Raw genomic sequence first — 13129 nt, 5'->3', positions numbered from 1 at the left:
TAAAGTAATATATTAGTAACCGGGACACAGGAACATGATCAAACATTCAACGACTCACACCAGACCAACGAAACACGGGGGTGTAAAGACATTGGGGAAAACGAAGTGACAAGAAACACATGGGAAGATAATTAATAAAGGACCAATGAACTACAAAGGACTACAACACAGGACAGGAAACAGGAACTCGTACAAACTAAAAGTCCTCAAGACAAGGGTAAACAAACAGAATCAAAATGCTGTCATGAATGGATTAGGCATTTATGTCATCATTTGCATTTACATTCATGCATTTGGCAGATGCTTTTATCCAAAGCGACTTACATTGCATTGTATTATATATTTGTTTCTGACTATGTGCAATCCCCTGGGATCGAACCCATGACCTTGGCATTGCTAGTGCCATGCTCTGGACTGAGCCACAGGAAAGCTCACCTTCCAATTGTTCCAAATCTGTCACAGAGAAAGATATTTTGAAGAAGGCTTATAACTACATTCATTGACTATCATAGTAGGAAAAAATACAATGGTAGTCAAAAGTGCCCCAGAACTGTTTGCGTTCCTACATTCTTCACATATCAAAAGATTAAAAAAAGTAATTATTCCTACTGTTTGGTTCTAAGCATTCTTCCAATCTTCTACAGATTCGGAACAACTCGAAGGTAAACCATTGAGTAAATGGTGACAGAAAATTACATTATGGGGTGAAGTATCCTTTTAAAGACCCTTTAAAGGTCAAGTGTATGAAATTTGGCAGCATCTAGCGATGAGGTTGCGAATTGCAATCATCGGCTCCTCCCTTTTTTTTAGCACTACGGTCTCTTGCATAGGACTAACATGATGCGTTTTCACTTCTTGCCAAAGGAGATTACGTATTTATGAATACATTCATTGGTCACAAATGTAATTGCAGAATAGAACGGGTGAACTGTTATATTAGAAAGGACACATGATTTCATTGGCCCTGTATGTGCTTACTGATGCTCTGTATGCACATGAACATCAAAGTTTAATAAATATATTTTCAATTATATTAATCTTTAGAACATAAATAGTGTGTGCTACAAAAGTAAATGGTGCTTTGATGTTATGAGGACTAGCATTATAAACAATTATATTTCATCTATGAGTATAATCAAGCATAAAGTCAACATTACATTCGTGGAAATTGCAAATAGTAAATAGACCACCAGACTTATCTAATAACATGAATTTTGTGCACCAGCACAAAACAAGAGCTCAGTTCAGGTTGATTTTGAAAACAGCAGACTGACCCTGTTATTGCTGTGATAATTACTTTAGTGAAACAGATCTAAACAGAGTTGGACTTTAATTACTGGTCAGAGAAATGGAGCACAAAATCTATCAAAAGGAGGACATGTAAAGGGTGTCAGGCCTTTGAGAGGAGATAATTGGGACCAGATCGGAGCGAGCATGGATTGATTTTTGGGGATTGTGCCACTCGGAAAGCATGCCAAGGAAGTTCTGAATGGACTTCGCAGTGCACCGTGCCAAAACATCCTTCACCAAACATAAAAATGAACCAGAGGAAATACTTTAAAATATGAGTTTAAGAGCAGAATTTGATCAGTTTGATGAAATCTGTTGTTTGGTTTGAATAATTTGTTTGTGATGAAGGGAAGTGTTCTGTACAAACAGACTGGCTGTGGTTTAGGCACTATTCTTCTTTAATATTTTGTGTCTGTCACTGTAGCTGATTGTGTAGATAGTTCCAACAGTAAAAGAAAGAAAGGCGAACAGTTTGCTCTCTTTCAAATCATTTTTTGCTGCCACCTTGTGGACAGACACCAAGCAATCATCTGTTCTAATGCTACAGAAGTTTAATATGAAGTTTTGCTGCCATCTTGTGGTTAAGTGGCGGTTAAACAGACGAACAAACTCGTTATTTGCAAGGTTATTTAAGTTGAATAACATTTAACTTTGAAAACGTTCATTTCGGTTCATTGAAATCACATAAAACATTGACATAAAAAATTATGGGGAAAACTTACTAACGGAAATATTAAAATGTTGTCTCAAACATGAACTGAAATAAGTTTAAAGCACAACAATTATAATAATAAACAAAAATAAAATAAAAATGAAATAATATTAAATAGAAACAGAAAAAATAAACATAGAAATAATAAAATGACCAAAGCATATACCAAAATTGCTAAAACCTTAACTAGAATTAACATTCAAATCTAAAAATAAAAGCTAGTTTAAAATAATTAATACAACTAAATAAAACAAATCAAAACTATAATCACTCTGGTGATTTGTTGAATAAATGACAAAAATGTACATCCTCTGTTTTAAAAATGGAAAGTTCTGTTAAATTGAAGGCCAATTTAATAAAAACATTAGAAACCACATGAAAAATACTTCAGTTATTAATTACTATACTTATATAGCCTACGAAGTATATTACACTATTTACTACAGTCATAATCAAATAGAATACTTAGAATACATAATTTACGATAGTAAATACTGCAAAATTTGTATGTGGGAAAAGCATAAACAATATAAAAATTTCAAGATCCATATGTGTTTTTACGGCTACACAACATATTTAATTCTTAAGCTTTGAATTGCATCTTTTTTACCTGTGGATTATGTGTGAAACTCAAAATAAAATCTACTTAAAGGCGCAGTTTGTAAGATCCACCGCTAGAGGGTGCTCATTCAAAGCAGATATGTTCAAAACAACAACAACGGCGTGAAGGAGCGTGGAATGATGGGAGCTGTCGTCTTCAACTTCACCACTAATAATCAAGGTTTTATAAATGTTGCGTTTGATGACATGATTTTAAATCATTATAATGAATTACGCATTAGATGTAATTCATAAAAATAATTTATTACTATTTAGTCAGATGATTTTAAAAACGTTTACAGCTTGTTCAGTAAATATATACATGACAATTTATAGGTGACACTGTCCAAGAGACGGTGTTGTCATGATTTCTACGGCAGTAAAAGCGGAAACGGAGGGGTTTGCCAAAGACTGTATTGTAGGGAGATGCAAGGTCTGAAGAAAGTATAATGGCTTACACTAATCACGTGAGGCACATGAGGCGATTATATAAGTATAATTATATAGTCTCCTTGACTTTTCCTGCTTTCTACATTTCCATCTAGTGTCTTTGGTAATGCGGATATGACGGCATTGACACGGGACTGCCAGACACGCTCCGTGTCACTGTTAAAATGGCAATTTTCTCACGATTTACAAATAGTTGGGACACATTTGAGATATTCCAAGTACTCATCTGAAGAAAACTGGCATGTTGGTTATTGGATATTTTAAAACAAAAAAGTTACAAACTGCACCTTTAATTTGTATAAAATATAAACATGCAAATTGTTATACTGTGCATTGCAGATATATTTTACTTCCACCTTATTTTATTGGAGATCAAGAATACAAAATATCAATCAACTACTTTTGACATCTGACCCCATAGTCACATCATTTAATAAAGGAAACATAAACCTTCCGGCCATATCCAAACCATTTTTATATTTTCATTTCATCTTTTTATTCAGTCAAATCAAAATATTATTTTCCCTAACACGCAGTAATCGCAGCCAAAGTTGTTCTTGACTTGATGTTTTGATGAAGTCTTTGTTTAAAGGGCCGACAGGGTGAACCAACCGCAGATGTTGGCAGGTTACTTCATACAGCTTTCTTTTCACGGGTCATTGTTGTACGATTCTCACAGGGATCTGTGCAATTAAACCGTAAAATGTGAAGAAAGTGTTAGACTCAGATGGACACCCAGAGATGGGAATCTTCGACTCTGTACAGGTTAGATGTCAGCCGAAAGGGTTTGATTTTGATTTACTGTCTTCAAAAGACGGAATCAGGCTTCGAGTTACTGGTGGGACCTTAAAATAAAACTTTGATTTAAATACCAAATCATGTGCATATTTAAATGTTTATTTTCATGTTGGCGTGACCTAAATCATAAAACTCAAAAAGAAAAAATCTAAATTACTATCACTTATACAATAACTTCTTTCCCTTCATGTTTGTTCACACAATTTTTGTGAGTATTTGACAAAAAATGACTCATTCACAATGCAGATTTTACAAAAATGTACATCCTTTATGTTATAAAAATAGAGATTTCATACAATGAAATACATTCAGCCGTTTTTCAGAGAGTATACCGTTAAATAGCAGTCATTCTGTGATATTTACATAATTCAATCGCTCCTCATTCAGTTCTTTATTTCAGTATTGAAATATCCTCAAATTGGCCAATCAGGATTATTTAAGGTCCGGCGCAATTTTCTCTTCCTGGTGCTCTTGGGGGAACTCTGGGGTTTGTAGTCCTCTCCGGATCCCAAATCCAGGCTGTCCTGGTTTTCTCTCCAGCTGTCGGTGGCGGGATTAAAATCCTCTCCTGAAGAGTCTAACGATCTTTCAGACACTTTATTCTGTAACTCGGCGATGTCATTACGGATGTCGGCCAACACCAGTAACAGGAAGTCAAAGGATCCAGGCGGACCCTGAAAACATCCCATCATCAAAATGTTATTTATTATAATATGACATTTAATTTCAGAGGTAAAGCTGTGAGAAAAAGCTGTTAAGGGCTCAATACCGATTAAAATATTCTGAACACAAACAGTATGAGAGAACGTGACACGATAAGAGGTTCTTACTGGTGGTCCGGGAGTCCCGGGAAGCCCTCTCTCCCCCTGGAGAATCCAAACAAATATTTGTGTTAGCAGGATTACAGTAAAGAAGCCATGAGAAGTCCAGCGGGACAGATATTGGCCTCTATCTCTCAGTAACACGATCACATGCGAGCAAACAAGCCATCGCTATCCACGTCAACATCAGACTTCTTCATTCGGACTCTCTCCGTCTCATATACCAGCAGATTAATCAAAAGATTTAGCGAGTGAGCGAAATCAAAAGACGTAAAGGGTGCTTTATTGAGCATCAGAGTGTATCTAAATGTTATTTTAGCTCGGTTTCTGCGCTCCGTTTGGAGTTGGTCTATAGCTCATTTGGGTTGAGGCATGGCACTAGGTACCACACAGACAGACACTGAGATATTGACCCCTCTGCTGGGATTATATAGGGTCAGGTTTTGCGCAGAGGTAAAGAGCGGGGCCAGATGGTTTTGATTTGAGCAGAAAGCTGGAGAAAAATTCTATACAAACATGTAACAGAAGTGCACACACACAATATGTATATATGATGAACCTTAACACTCTGTTTGCACACACACGCTTAAACAAACAAACGTTGGAAAATAACTTTTATGGGGGTTCTGACCTGAAACTTATTTTAAACATGTACATGCATTTATAGTTACATAAATTTTAATTCACATGAAAAATGCAATTCATAATTTAACAAGTGTGTGCAACAGTGTCAGATGATAGAATAAAAATGAACGATTAATTCTACACATTTTGAAATTCGCCTTCTGTCTACATGACATCTAGATAAGGGATGCACGACCTATATCGGCTATATCGGTATTGGCCGATAAATTGACATTTCTAATAAAAATAGGCCGATATATTAAATTATAATCAATTGCTCCAGTTGAATGATTTCTGTCTTGAGACCTGTTTGTAGTTATTCAAAACACCTTTCTGTTTTGCACTGAAAGAACATCTATAATTTGTTTATTAAATAAACATTATAACAGAAAAGCTAAAAAGTTTAACAATCTTTAACTAGTGTAAAGTAGGCATGATTTTCAGAAAAAAACTTTTTGCCTTTTGTTTCAGGCTCAGAAAATGTTATATTAATATCAAGAGACTGTATATCAGTCAATATATCGGTTGTTGGCTTTCAAAGTGAAACAATTATCGGTTATCAGCAATGTACAAACCAAATCTAGATAATTGAATAACAAATCTGGTTATTAACTTAAGTATTTATGAGTTCTGCATCTGCATTTGTGTACTTGCAGAACATGTTATTTTCAGTGAACTTTCTCTGATGGACTTATAAAAAGAACATGAACTTGCAAAACAAGAAAACAGCCCGATTGTTCTTCTACAGTCTGTTATATAGAATTGGCAGATGACATGTTATAGTTCTACGTGTGAGTAATGTAATATTTACTACATTTAACTTCGACCTGCTGGGATTTGTATTTGTACATCATAAAGAGTTATGATAGATACACCGACATGTACAGTTTACTGTTTCTGTATCATACAGTCCTGAGATATTCTTATGATCACATTTGTAATATTTGGACTAATCAAATTTCCCATTTTCAAAATGTAATAATGGTGTTTTGAAATACCTAAGATTTAATCGTACCATCGATGAAGTCATATTTGATCATATTTCCTCTATGACCTGAGCTTATTTCATTATTGATACATTAATCTTAATCTTCTATATCTTGATTTTTAGCATGAAGATAGAGTTAAAGAATGATAAAAACATACTGTACCTTCGTGCCATCTCTCCCTGGAGCTCCAGGAGGACCCTGCAGACACACACAAACACACATGAAAACATGTTGTTTACACGTTAATGTATAGTATATGTTAACACTATAAACAAACACGCATGTAATGGGCAATTACAATGGAAACCAATACAATGTTTATTGTCCCAGCTGAGAAAAATGATTTGATTTGCTGGTCTGTCAGTTTGATGAAACCAGATCATCTTAAACCAACGAAGTCCAGCAAATCTGCTAATGGTAGTTTTTCATACATATTATGTTTCTAATTTTCTAATCTTTTAAATCAAAATCAAAATACAAAAAGAGAAAAACAGACACACTAGGTGCAGTACAGTGTGTTGTTACATTTGCACATTTTGAACTGTTTTTGGATGAGATCTATATAATTTATTATTCTTCTGCGTCCCTCCATCTCCTCCATAAATAATCTCTATTTGTTTCTATTAATCATAGAGCAAACAAGGTAATAATTTCCATCTCGAATGTCTCGGGATACAATTCCTCTCCAGTTTTTATGAGTGAAGGTTTGATATTACTTTCATAGCATTCCTGAAAAACAATACTGAAAGTTATGTTATCAAATTAATATTAAACATACCGTTGTCCAGAAAAAACTGCATTTATGAATGGAAAGTGTAGCGTCAAACATGTTAAAAAACACAGGATAAGTCTTGTTTGAATGATTAACTTTATCAGTCTTCCAACAAGCTTCATGAAAACAGACCCTTATCTGAACAAAACCACATGCCAGCCAAAAGCCAAATTAAAAGACCCTTGGCGCGCCGTGAAAGTCACATTTAAATTGAAAGAATATTACATTTGATGGTCCTATTCATTCAACTCAAATATTTTCACACAACAAAATCATGCTTGTCCACAGCTCGAGGGTAAATCTGATGCATTTCAACATGGAAAATATGATTCATATATCTAAAAATACAGCATTGATTGTGCGTCTTTATGCGGGTGATTATGGAAAGCTGGTGGGGGCCGCTGGCAACGTCAACAGTCTTTATATAACAACTGCGAGTGAAAACACAGAATACATGCGTTTCGTAGATGAAGTGGTTGTGACAGGGGAGCCCCACGACTGCTTACTGATACAAACAGAAACACAAGTCTCCAACCTTACACACGAACCCAGTCACATGCAACTCAACCAATGGAATATTCCTGTTCGGCATTTCCAAGCAGTGCACCCCAAACCGCATGACTTCTCATTCATCAAATAAAAAAGCAACTGTGTACTAAACCTAAATTCACACTATGAGCTACGACTTGGGAGCATTGAAGGTCTCGTGTTTCAACATCCAGGGTTCGTAAATTATTGCACAACAGCAATCCGGTATTTTTCTTCATTGACGACTCGCGCTTCAGCGGCGTGCTCCGATGCGTTTAAAGCGTGAGGTCGATGCTATCGGACGAACCGCACGGGCCAAAGAAAGCAATCCTGAGCCGTAACGCACTCGTCTCTTTTCTCTGTTAGATCCATTATTATTTTTCATCTCAAAGATAGGATGGATTCTGCTTTTTGCCATACTGAGAAACGTACCGTTGTACAGTACGCGCTTTGGCTCCAAACCAGCTCAGAAAAAAGCTAAATAAGTGCTTAACTGTAAATAAACAACAGTTTTGCTATGTAAACTATGACGGAAGATAGATGTGCCCAAACATAAGAACTAAACAACAGAAGAAGAAAAAAATGATGAAAGTAAATCATGTTGTGTCCTAGTTTCAAGCCCACCTGCAGGGCTGCCCTCCTTCCGGGGGTCAGGGGTCATCCAGCTGAAGAGGTCAGGAGGTTTAGGGTACACGTGTTCAAGCACTAGCCCAGACGGAGGTGACCCAGCTAGGCATATTCTGATACAGGGACGCTTGCGAGACGCAGTTACAATCCTGCTGGTTGATTTCAGCCAGACTCTTAAAACAAATCTGTTTCTGAGCCAAGTATGGAAACGTAACACGATTATATAACTCACGAAAATCTGCTTCAAGTTAATACAAACAGAAAAAAGAAATAAAAATCAAGCATGTCAAAATGCTAGATCTGGCCATCAGCCCTCGTGACGTAAACGTGAATGTTTCATTTCATCTCCGGTGCTGCTGGTCCAAACACTTTGCAAATGAGTTAAGTGGAAATGAAGCAGATCCTGCACCTGCTGATCCAGTTTCACTCTTACACGGCTGCTGAAGCTATTAAAGCAATAGTTCACAAAAAATAAGTCATCATCTAATTACCACTTACCACAAACCCATACCCAACACCCACCATCATACCGCTGGTTTTCCTACAATGAAGGTGAATGGAGACTAGAAAAACATTTTTAGTTTCACGCATTCATCTTATTATATGAATTTAGAAAACTTGAAAGAATCACACGGATTACTTTTGTAATGCTTTTGAATACGTTTTGTTAATTTAGGTTTATAAAGTTTAGTCAAACTAAACCTCTTAAAACATTTACATGAATTGAAATCAAAATATCAGCCTTAATATTATTTCTGAAAACTAAACAAAAATGAGAAATGCTGCCTCCGCAATAAACTGAAAGAATTATAAATTGAGTCAATAAAATCATTAACTGAAAATAAATTAAAACCAAATCTAAAAATGAAAAATATAGAGTAAATTTATGTAACAAAAAAAAAGATTAAATGACAAAAGCATGTAACAAAAATGCTAAAAATTCAGCCAAAAATTAACACGAAAACTAAAAATATACAAGTCAAACCTAATTCAAAATAAATCTCAAAACAGTATAATTTAACTTGACTATATTGACTATATTCATATTTAAATTGTTGGAGGTTTACATTCACTTTGTATGTTTTTCTATTGTGTTGAACAGGCAGAATGAAAACCATCCTCTATCACCTCCTTATGTGTTCAACAGAAATAAGAAAACCACAGAACTTTGAAACGGCATGAGGGCCGATAAACGATAACTGATATATCTAGCTTTATTTTCAGGTGAACTATCCCTTTAAAGGCAGGCATGAAGTGGAATTCCATGACTAAGAATGAACGAAACGCATGATGTCGCAATTGCGCCCCTCCATTACATTATTTACTCAGCATGCGTGACCTCAGAGTAAAAACATCTCAAGTATGAGCACATCCTAAGTGCATAAAGAAAACATTTAGTGACATTTTCACTGTCAACAACAGACCATCGCACAGTACAGCTACAAATATTCCTGGTCGTGAACTAAGACCTGGTCTCCGGAGGCCAGATAGACATGCAGCAATGTGATGACTCGGATGAAAGGTTAACATTAGAGAGTCTGGTGAGATTCACAGCGCTTGTAATTTGAGTGTGTGTGTGTGCGAGATGATAATTCATTATGTTTGTCGGCCTGAGGAAGAATGTGCGAAAGAGTAATGAGGGTTAACAGGCCGTAACAGGAAGTGTAAAGCATGTCATCGTGGACGGCAACCGCAGGTCAATGAGCTCTGACACCTTCATACGGGTTTGAAATGTAGCTTGATGCAGTAACAGTCACATTATACAAATAAAGAATGAAGAATTAAACAGCGGAAACTCGGGTCAAGAGTAAGTATTTCTATCAGGAAACTCGACGGCATCTTAGCCATGTAAGTGCGCTGTGACATGTGAAAAGTGTACGCCGGGGTGCTCGGTCCTGCTGTGTTCATAGCCAGTTAAATTCCAGATTTTCAACACACAAAGAACCAAATGCATCTCTATAAACTCCTCCATCCAGAACATCATACTGTACTATGATGGCCGATAATTCTTTATATTTATAAAAGCGAGGTTTCGCTTTTTAACTGTTTAAATACCCAAGTATCCAAAGCTCTTCCTCTAATAATACATTTTATTTCTACGCAACGTTTAAGGAAAACAGTGCCTTACAGCTTCCTGTGAACAAGCCAAAGGTGAAAGTGCAAAGGAAGAAACAATATTTACCAAATGTCATTTAGTTGTTTCATGTGTGACCAGGTCTTAACAAGGTTTCACCGGTTCACTTCACAATGACAGATCTCTGTTTTACAAGCCGCTTGGAAGTAAACCCTGTAGCAACACAACTTAAGACCAACGCTTCACATCCTTACAACCCGTTTCATATAATCGCTGTCCTTCTGAAAACATCAGATGTACAAATTCATATTCAGGAAATGGAAACACTGTATTCTTCAACCGATTCAATTCTGTGATATCTAGAATACTTTTTATGGGTTAGATATTTGTAAAACCAAGTGACAAACATAAATGGAGACTAAATATAATGATGGCAAAAATCATGAAAAATAGAGATAAAAGGTTTGAGAAGAGATATATGCCTTGTGGATCGTAACAAATGTATTGCCAATTGAACATTGAGATGCCCAGTTACGCTCTTAACATGATTTGTGATGATTTCCTGTTAGTCGTGAGGCTCGAAATGATGCGTACCATTGAACCGCGTCGTCCTTGTTTGATGTGCGATAGGTCCGGTGAAGGCCCAATGGGACCCATGTCGCCCCGGGGACCAGGCAGGCCTGGTGACCCCATCTGTCCTGAAGGGCCAGGAGAACCTTTGGGTCCTGAGCTCCCTGAGAGACAGAGAAAGTACAAATAGAGATAAAAATATAAATAAAAAACATTTTTTTATTGCAGAACAAAACAGAATATGTTTAATCAACTACAGTACATGCAAACCAATAGTTTGCAGATACCAAGATACAGAGGAACAGCACACGTCACATTTTTTTAATAAAAAACATATTTAACGTTCATAAGACATATGCTTTTTAACATAAAGAACATATGTTCTTTAACCTTTACAAAGTAGCTCTGTAACTTCAATAGGAATTCAAAGTCTCACCCGAGGGCCCAGGTGGCCCCGGAGGTCCAGGTAAGAAGGGATGTGTAGTCTGCATCTTTTCATTGGTCAACTGCTTACTGACCTCTGCGTTGCTTGGCAACATGGCGATCTGAGGAAAAATATTCAAAGGCTTTCTCTAGAACAGCGGAAAAATAATAAAACAAGCCGGCTAAAACATTGCACCAGTCAGCCAGATTTCTACAGAATCCAGAGCGAAATCGACTAGATGTCATTTGCAAAGGAATAACTCTCCTAAAAACAATCAGACAGGAGCAAATGACTAAATGATCTGATAATAAAGGCATACAAAACTGACTTGTAATGAAAACATATGAGCGGAGTAACATTCAGAGTGAAATCTGATCTATAAACTGTAACATCTGCACACACGCCATCTGCAAAAACAGGAAAACCTTGAATTATTCAGGTCGGTGCGGGACAGATTGGGATCAGTACCTGTCTTTTACTAGAGTATTTCACTTCAAAGGCTGGCTGGTGAACTGGAAGTATCCATTCCCTTCTAACCTCTGAGCTTTGGACAACACACACACAAACAGGCCTTTGAGGTCTCGCCACACACGGTAGATACAGCCTCAGGCCTTGTGCATAAATCTGTGTAAGTGTCTGCAATCAGCCCATTGCAAGCAATTTAAATCCCATTTGTCGTTGTTTTTGATTTGTGTTGGTTTCTCGGACTGCCTATATTTCAATCCGGCACTGGACTGAGTGCCAATGTCAACCACTTATGATGGCGCAAGCCATTAACAGAATCATGTGGCGTGAAGAGCAATCCGTTTTGCACAGAAGATCTGCAGAACTACAACTCTGTGACTATAAGGAGGTAAAAACAAGTTCACGTTTATTTATTCGATTGTTAAACCGATAAAAAGCTGAGACTTCATTTTCTGAGGAAAGACACTTAAACGGAAGGGGAACATAATAATGCAGCTATGAAAATGTGTTTATCATTTATTCACCCTCATGACATTCCAAACCAGCATGATTTTCTTTCTTCTGTAGAATGCAAAAGAAGATATTTTGAAGAATGTTGGTAACCAAACATCATTGGCCCCATTGACTCCCATTGTATGGACACAAAATTTCGCACATTTCTCTAAATATCTACTTTTGTGGGGTACATGTGTGAGTCGAGGTGGGTGTTAGATCATTTGTTTCACTCGTATGAATTCAAACTACTTAAATCATGATGTACAAAAATGTACAATTATTTTAAAAACAAGAACGATGTCCCACCCCTAAACCTAACCATCATTGGCGCAAAAGTAAAATGAATAAAACATACAAATGAGATTTATACAAATGTATATAATTATATGAAGTAGCATAGCATCCTTGTAAAATAGTTAAGAAATGCAATGTGATGGTGTTGGCAAGAGATTTCTACAGTGGCGAAGCGTTGCTATGCAGTTGCTAAGGTGATTGGAGGGTTGCTACAGTATACAGGAATGTTGGCTGAGTGTTACTAGATGGTTGTTTCAGCGTTGCTATGCAGTTGCTTAGATGTTTGGACTGTTTTAAGAATGTTTCTATAGTATATATATATTAAAAATAAAACTTAGTATACTGTGGTAGGCTATATAAGACCAGTTTGTATTGTACTTATGCTTTTTGTTGTCCTTATGTTGTTCGAATTGCTTCCATTGTTTCCCTCATCTGTAAGTTGCTTTGGATAAAAGTATATATATGTAAATGTATATACAGTTGGTACGATGGTTGGCAAGGTGTTCCTAGATGGTTGTTTTAGCGTCACTATGAAGTTAGTAAGATGTTTGGAGTGTTTTAAGAGTGTTGATAAAGCTTATTAGTATATGTATATG

At 36.5% G+C, this 13129-nt stretch overlaps 1 protein-coding gene across 1 annotated transcript in view; it reads right to left on the bottom strand.

Moving 5' to 3' along the window:
• Window positions 1–4093: 4093 nt before the first annotated feature.
• ccbe1 (collagen and calcium binding EGF domains 1) overlaps window positions 4094–13129 on the bottom strand; it is a 41605-nt gene continuing 32569 nt past the window's right edge. The window contains exons 7-11 of the mRNA XM_056731844.1: window positions 11292–11400; window positions 10880–11019; window positions 6447–6482; window positions 4681–4716; window positions 4094–4524 (exon numbers count right to left, since the gene is read on the bottom strand). Of these exons, the coding sequence (XP_056587822.1) occupies window positions 4264–4524; window positions 4681–4716; window positions 6447–6482; window positions 10880–11019; window positions 11292–11400 (582 nt within the window). The 3' untranslated portion in view covers window positions 4094–4263. The remainder of the gene's footprint in view (window positions 4525–4680; window positions 4717–6446; window positions 6483–10879; window positions 11020–11291; window positions 11401–13129) is intronic.

This window comes from Triplophysa dalaica, chromosome 19 (assembly GCF_015846415.1).
Source record: "Triplophysa dalaica isolate WHDGS20190420 chromosome 19, ASM1584641v1, whole genome shotgun sequence".
In the NCBI taxonomy this organism is placed as follows: Eukaryota; Metazoa; Chordata; class Actinopteri; order Cypriniformes; family Nemacheilidae; genus Triplophysa; species Triplophysa dalaica.
This window is presented reverse-complemented; position numbering and strand designations above follow the sequence as displayed.